The sequence below is a fragment of the Phoenix dactylifera genome, chromosome 11 (assembly GCF_009389715.1).
Source record: "Phoenix dactylifera cultivar Barhee BC4 chromosome 11, palm_55x_up_171113_PBpolish2nd_filt_p, whole genome shotgun sequence".
Classification (NCBI taxonomy): domain Eukaryota; kingdom Viridiplantae; phylum Streptophyta; class Magnoliopsida; order Arecales; family Arecaceae; genus Phoenix; species Phoenix dactylifera.
The window spans coordinates 18,589,993-18,597,579 of NC_052402.1; the positions used below are offsets into that span (position 1 = coordinate 18,589,993).

Below are 7,587 nucleotides of genomic sequence, written 5' to 3' on the forward strand. Positions count from 1 at the left end.
TTAGAGGCTCGCAGTGAGCGGGCCCGTGCCACCGTCCAGGAAATGGAACGCGGTTGGTTTGGTTCGGCCGTCGTGCTCCCGCACCACGACACGACGACGCTGTCCTCCACGTGGTCGTCAGCCACAGCAGGCCCCCCGAGGCACAGCAGCACTCACTGCTCGACACGAACCCTTACCCAATTCCACTACCTCTATACTATCATCAGCCCCCTGCTCCGAGTCCCTTGCCTCCTCGCCTGATTCCATACGCTTTATCTGACGACTGACGATGGAAAGACACGGAGAGAGGGGATGGGAAGAGGGAAGGGTGGAACGAAAGAGAGAGGAAGAGAAAATGATGGCAGGCGCCGCTCGTCAGACCGTACAGCAGGTGGGGTGCGGTTGGGCTGACGTCAGGCCGCAGGTGGGGTGCGGTTGGGCTGACGTCAGGCCGCAGGTTGGGGTTGGGCGGGGTCACGTGAGAGCGCCTGCGAAGCGTCAAATCAGACGGCGGCTCTCTCTCTCTCTCTCTCTCTCTCTCTCTCTGCCCCTGCCCCCGGGTTGTGCCTCTGGCTCTGTGCGCCTCTTCTACCCTATAGATGGAAGAAGATTGGAGTTTGGAGAGCGAAACCAGAGAGGAGCCACCACCCAAAGACTCGCTTTCCCGTCTTACCCTCCTTTCTCTCTTCTTGTCTGAAAACTGCCCACCACGTCTGAAAACTGCCCACCGCCGTCGCTAACAATGGGACCCACCTTATAATATATTACATATACATCTTCGATACCACGACTCTCTGCCTCATCCTGGTCTGCTTGTTTCTTCTCTCTTTCTTGTCCTTGAAAACAAATGGGAAGTCGAGGAGAGGGGCACTACCGCGGCGTTCGGAAGAGGCCGTGGGGGAGGTATGCGGCGGAGATAAGGGATCCGTGGAAGAAGACGCGGGTGTGGCTTGGGACCTTCGACACCCCCGAGGAGGCCGCTCTCGCTTACGACCAGGCCGCCCGCTCCCTCCGCGGCGCCAAGGCCAAGACCAACTTCCCCCTTCCTCCGCCCCCGCCGACGTCCCACCTCAGCCTCGACCTCAACCTCCCCTGCCACATCTGGATGGGCCCGCCGCAGCCGCCGGCGCCAAGGCCACAGGCGGTTGCCGCGGCGATGGGGTCTCTCCCGCCGTCGACGACATTGATGCTGGGAGGATTCGGGGGAGGCGGGTCTTGCCCTCCGGGATTGGGGATGGTTGCGGCGCCGGAGGCACCTCCGGCGGGCGCGCCCTTCTTCGGCGCCGTGGGGAGGGGTCTGCCCTTCGATCTCAACGAGCCGCCGCCGGCCTCGTCCCTTTTGTTCAGGTGAACGGCCTGCTGCTCTCTAGCGTTGCCGTGCTGCCCGTTTCTCCCACCCACCCTTTGTTATATTTTCGATTTTTTTTGCGTTTTTTGGCTGCAGTAGAGACTACCGTAAAGTAGCAACAAAGACCAACTATGGTGTATATATAATTTAATATATAATATATCCTTTCTCGATATGAAATTGAAAAGAGTTATACTAGTAATCGACTGCATGCATGGCGCCAAGCGGCGGACGGCAATGCGTTATGGGCCATCCTCGTACCAAGGGGGGCAAGGGGCTTTAGATTTTAACGCACCACTGTTGCTGATGGACGGCCTTCATTCGGTTTAGAGTAAGGAGTGGTACCATCTGCGACGCGTGGATCATGTACACTGTGCATGCGGACGAAAAAGGTTTAGGTTGATTGCACCATGAGGTGGCGAGATGCAGCCCTGCGCCACGATTCAACGCTCGGCATGAATAGCGCCCTTATCTCGGCCATGTCCAATCAATTCATCTGGCCGGGAGTCAAGCTCGGCTGGCAAACTGGAATCTGCAAGTTAACCGGTTGGCACCTTCTCCTTAAGTAAATTTGGATCATTTAGCTTGTTCTTGGTGTCGCTGTAATCGGCTGGATTCGGAGATATTTTAAGAATACTGAGGACATCTAGAATATGGCTAGTAATGGTATCATCTTTAGGACAAAGCATATATAAGAAAGTTAATGTAGTTGCTGAATGGTTTTTTTTTGGCGAAGCATTTGGAGTTTTTTTGGACTGATGAAGAAAGGCTGTCTCAGATGCTTTTGTCTTATTGTATTTTAATTTTTTTATATATTCTTACTATAATTATATGGGTCGTTTGATGTAACAATAAAAAAATATTTTCGAGATAAATAAGTCTGAGTTTTCATTAAAAATATGTCAGCTTATTTGCCGCCTTAATAGTAAATACAAGAAAAAAACCTAAAGTATTTGGCTGATTTGGCACGTGCAGACAATGGATATTTTTCTAAAAAAATTTTATCATTACTTTTAATAATTAGTAGGAAGTTGACAACTTACTTCCATTCCATCGTCCCCCTTGAATCAATGTCTAAAATATTAATATGTGTCATCTCTCTCTCTTTACAATAGGTAGCCGGTAACTTCAGGGAATACAATTAACTTTTTCTGCACGATAGAAGAATAGAGAGGCATAATCCTCTTTATTATTAAATACGTATACATTTGGCCCACACTGTCAGAAAGTCTTTATTTTGAAGAAAATTAAATGGATGATGATAATAAATAAAAAGTAAAATAGATAAGGTGTCAGAGTCCAGGACTCGATGTAATTGAACAACACGACAAGATGGATGCTGGATTACGTACCCACCGCATGGTCGGGGGCAGAGTTTTGGAAGTCGAGCGGCAGCTCCACGCAACCCAGCAGAACAGACAACCGGACCTGATCCTATAATTCAATCATTATGATTCATCAGCAGACTAACATGAATCACCACCGTAATACAGATGAAGTTCTCCGTTATATGAGACATCTAGCATGTTGTGCTAGCGATTGGCAGCCAAATTAAGTACGGGTATAACTTCGGGCCGGAGGTGCAGGTCCCGTGCTAGTGCCCAATTCCTCTCATTAACTCACCTAGCTGAACAAGTCTGGGCCATCCCAATCACTGAACTGATTGTGTCCTTAAATTATACTCATGGGTGTGAGGATGGGTCTGATGCACTTCTTCAAAACCGACCGCAGTCAACTTGCAAATCGATCAATGAGGGCTCGTCACAAAATCTTTGACCAAACAGTTAAGGCTCGCCACATGGCCAACTTTATAGAAGCTTGGAGAATTCTTCAATTTTTAAACCTTTTCTCCGGCTGACGATAACTCGGCTATGATCATAAACGATTTTCATAACCATATGATAAACAAGTAAGATACGTAGAAAGTGATGTGTGGGTAAAATACCCACTACAAAAAAAAATTATCTTTTTTGACACTTTTTAAAGCCTATACTAATGCTTATAAGCGTCGGATAGATAGGAGTAGAAAAAAAATTTATCGAGCTAAAGGGTGATTTTTAGCGACGCATTTTAGAGACGCTTTGACACTTTTATGTGTCGAGCAATTAGCGAAGCTTGAAAGCGTCGCCTTTTAACTAGTAATTTTTTTAGTTACCGACGTTTTAAAGCGTCATTATAATTATTTTTTTTAAAAAAAATTATTTACAATGATTTTTTTCTTTTAGCAAGCTTTAAATGTCAGAGATCATCCTCACAGCACCGTGGCACCTTTCCTTTAAGCAAGCTCAACAAATCAAAATTCAGGAGAAACGGGTGAGAAAGGGTAACAAACTGATCCACAAGCCCTATAGCATAGAAAGATGCGATTTAGTAATCCAGAACCATTCGGGGCACTTAAAAATTAGCTCTATTCAACAGATTTTAGTTACCAAGCAATTGTTATATTAGTCCTGTTCAAACCTTCCTCCACGAACAACGACGAGCATTTGGTGATTCCGTCTCAATACCTCATCTAGGTCGTCAGTGCATCTTCTTCCCATATAAATGATATAAGCCTAAGAAGCATAAAAAGTGGGTCACTGCCAAATGAATGTCATATCTCAGAAAGAAGAAAGAAAAATTTAAAAGCTATTATCAAAAGAAAAGCTCAACTCTGCCAGTAACACGAAGAGGAACAGAAAGTATATGGTGCCCCATTGAGCCATAAGAGAGAGAGAGAGAGAGAGAGAGAGAGAGTGAGAGGGAAAAGCTTAGGATGGCTTTACAGATTTGCTTGTGGAACCCAACCCACCACCCACCATGAGAAGAAAAGCTTAGGATGAACCACCGCTAGACCCCAATTCGGAAGTGGTAAACACAGGGGCGGCCCAATGCATTTGGGGGCCTAGGGCGAACTTACTAAATGAGGCCTTTTTTTAATAATAATAATAATAATAAATTTTTAATAAGTATAAAATATTTTAAAATTGTAACAAAATATAAAAGAGAAAAAATATTAGAGAAAAATTGTAACAAAATTATAGAAATTGCAACAAAATTAGGGGAATTAAATGCTGGATGTTGAAAATATAATCAAACAAAGAGGGGATTAGAAGAATCACACCGGTGCCACTGACCCACTGAGGCACTGAGTCACTGTCACAGTCTCACAGACTGACAGACCCAATGAGACGGACGTGAGGGCCTGAGGGGATGGCCGGGCCCGTCGGGGTGACGGGGTCACGGGGTGACGGGACTACCGTCTACAGCCTACAGGAGCCGGGGCCGGGGAGGGAGGCCGGAGCTGGAGGCGAGGAGGTCATGCTGTCACGGGCTCACGGCCTCACGCCTCATGGGAGCCGGGGCCGGGGAGGAAGGCGACTGGCGAGGAGGTGGAGTCGTGGAGCCGTGGAGGTCACTGCGGGCTGCGGCACTGCCTCACTGGTCACGGGAGGCGGGAGCCGGGGCCGGGGGCCCGGGAGGGAGGCGAGGAGGTCGTAGCCTCGCAGGATCACCGGGATGCCGGAGAGGCGCTCGCCGCTCAAGCGGAGGAGACGACCTCGCTGGCTCGCTGGATTGAGCCGGACGGGCCGACGGGGTCACGGCCTCACGGGAGCCGGGGGCCCGGGAGGGAGGCGAGGAGGTCGCGGTCGTCTCCTCCCGGCGGGGAGGCGGGGACCGTCGCAGGATGCCGGGGCCCGGGGAGGCGGACTGGCGGAGGCGCTGCCGCGCTGGCCGCGGAGCCGCGGAGGAGATGAGTAGACAACCCAGTCACCCAGGCAGTCACGCCTTCACGGAACAGTCGAGCAGAATAGAAGAGGATTGAGGAGTGAAGGAGGAGTGGAGGAGGAGCGGAGCACGATGAGGATTTTAAAGAGAGCCAGAGAGGAATGATGGGCGATGGCCTGGCCGATGGGAATATGGGATCAGGATTGAGCCATTGAGGAGGAGTGGAGCACCCGCATCTTTCGAGGTAGCCGTTGGCTCCTGCGGCTGCAGGCTGCGGCCTTACCTCTGCTCTACGGACACTGTAGCTAAGAGCGGGAGCTGGGAGGCTAGGAGCCTAGGATGCCATGATGCCATCGCGCGGGGCCTTCTCTCGAGCCGGGGCCTTGGGCAACCGCCTAGGTCGCCTAAGGCTTGGGCCGCCCCTGGGTAAACAATCCTTCTTTCTCCAGCCTTTGGGGTAAAAGATGGTTTCAGGGTGAGCAATAGAAGGGAGGGTGAAGCTACCACAGCCCTTGGACTTGACGGAGACTAATGGTGTGTCACGGTTGGACTGGCGGCGGCGGCGGTGGTGGAGGATGTTGTCGGGGGTCTTGCAATGAAGGTGAGGAGGTATGTGGGCTTGAAGAAGTTCCAGCCGAAGATGCACTCGTAGCAAGAGGGGTCGGAATGGCGGGCGGGGCGGAGGTTGAGGCCTTTGGCAAAGACAATGGTAGAATTGTGGTGGGGATCGAAGACGGCGGCGTAGGCGAGGTGGTCCCAGAGGCGGGGGTGGATTGGGGGGAGATCGAGGGAGAGGAACGGGAAGGGGAAAGAGAGATGGAGAAGCCGCTGGGGTCGAGGGGGTAGCAGACGAGGAGGGGGTCGGGGGAGGAGGAGGAGGAGATAGGGGGGAGGTGGGATTTGTAAGGGGAGGGGGTTAGGAATTTGTAAGGAAGGTGGGTGGCTGGAGGGGTTATGGAGAGAGAATGGGAGGGGGTTAGGGATTTGTAGGGGAAGAATGGCCTCCGACGACGCTTTCTGAAGCGTCGTTCGAGGAAAAAAATAAAAAAAAAGAATGGCCTCCGACGACTCTTTCTCAAGCGTCGTTTTGGGGGTACAATATCATTAAGGCAATTGGCTTCTGACGACACTTTACAAACTATCGTTGTTGTTGGAGAATCGGCCTCCGACAACGCATTACAAAGCATCGTTTTTATTTTGGTTTCCAATGACGTTTTTTAGCATCGTTTAAGTTAGACTCTTGCCATTATCTCTTGACGCTATTTAGTAGCGTCGGCAAATTTTGGCGCTTCAGCCAAATTACTAACGCTTCTCCCTAGCATCGGTAGTTGGGTGTCAAAAATGCTTGTTTTTCCTATAGTGGCTTGCACATGATTTTGAGACGTGTGATTGACTACTAAAAATGACCGATTTGTATGCCCGAACTCTTTGGTGATGGGCATATACCAACCCTCACCTATATAAACCTTTTTTGGAGGACCCTTCAGGTAATTGTCGTCAATCCCTTTTACATCCTTGTGCTGCCACTCCACTGCTTTCATAACATCTTTATTGTTTCTTGAGAGTTCGTTTAAGTTGAGCATCAGAGAATTTTCCACTAGACACTCTTCGGCAAGAGAACTTTCTTCTTTTTTTTTTTGCTATTTTAGGTTGAATATGGTGTTGGAGCGAAGGTCCGAGTACGATCTTCTCTGTCTTGAGTCACCTCAAGAGCAACCAGCATCAAAGCCATCATCACCCAAGCACAACGATCATCACATCATTACCTTAGAGACATCACAATCTCCATCCAACCTCTTTGATTTGAGCTGCTGAACGTTTGAGCACTCTAACAGCACAACAAGCTCGACACTTTGGTTAGGTCGATTCCAATAACAATAGATTGTCGCTAGAGGAAGGGTCGTGATTCTATTACCAGAGGTTTCATTAGATGACAAACAACATGTAGCCCAACAACCCTCCTTTCACACCTTTGGTAGCCACCCAAGCAAACCATGGCATGCTTTGCCTAGCAACGACCATCCACGAGCACCATCCTACGATCATACACTCTGATTGAGCGATGCCCCCATTCGGATTGGTGAAACTTCTACGCCATGTGCCTAACCCTAACTTTCATCTAAAATCCCTCTCTTGTCTGCCCCTTTTGATCACCAGAAAATCAGCATTCAGGACGTTGATATGAGTTGGTGGCCTGCTGGTTAACTGGTGGCCTCATGGGTTGAGATTTGGTGGGACGGGGTTGCTAGCTTCTGTGCTCCCTTCTCCACTCGTGATCTAAGGGAGGAAGAAGAAAGGGCAAGTAGGTTTTGGGTTTTAAATTATAAACAACTTACATTAAGTAGATTATCCGATAAAAACTTCCAATTTTGCCCATTAACACTTGTCTCCTAATCTATTATGATTGAATGGAGTCAAATTGAACCAGGTTCAGTGCGGTTCACATGAAATTTGTCAACCTAGACTTAATTAAAGTCGCACCAGACTCCTTCTGGTTCGTTCTAAGTCTATTGACACCTTACTTGATTAATCAATTGATTAACCTAAACCCA

General features: G+C 49.1%; 1 protein-coding gene across 1 annotated transcript; it reads left to right on the top strand.

Moving 5' to 3' along the window:
- The first annotated feature begins 438 nt into the window (after positions 1–438).
- On the top strand, positions 439–2,044 carry LOC103697848 (ethylene-responsive transcription factor 12-like). Its single transcript, XM_008779786.4, has one exon. It carries the CDS (start codon positions 827–829, stop codon positions 1,328–1,330), a length of 504 nt encoding a protein of 167 aa, XP_008778008.1. The 5' UTR covers positions 439–826; the 3' UTR covers positions 1,331–2,044.
- Positions 2,045–7,587: the final 5,543 nt, after the last annotated feature.

What these genes read in the sequence shown, in the direction of transcription:
- LOC103697848 (XM_008779786.4), top strand. Translation starts at nt 827, where the DNA reads ATGGGAAGTCGAGGAGAGGGGCACTACCGCGGCGTTCGGAAGAGGCCG.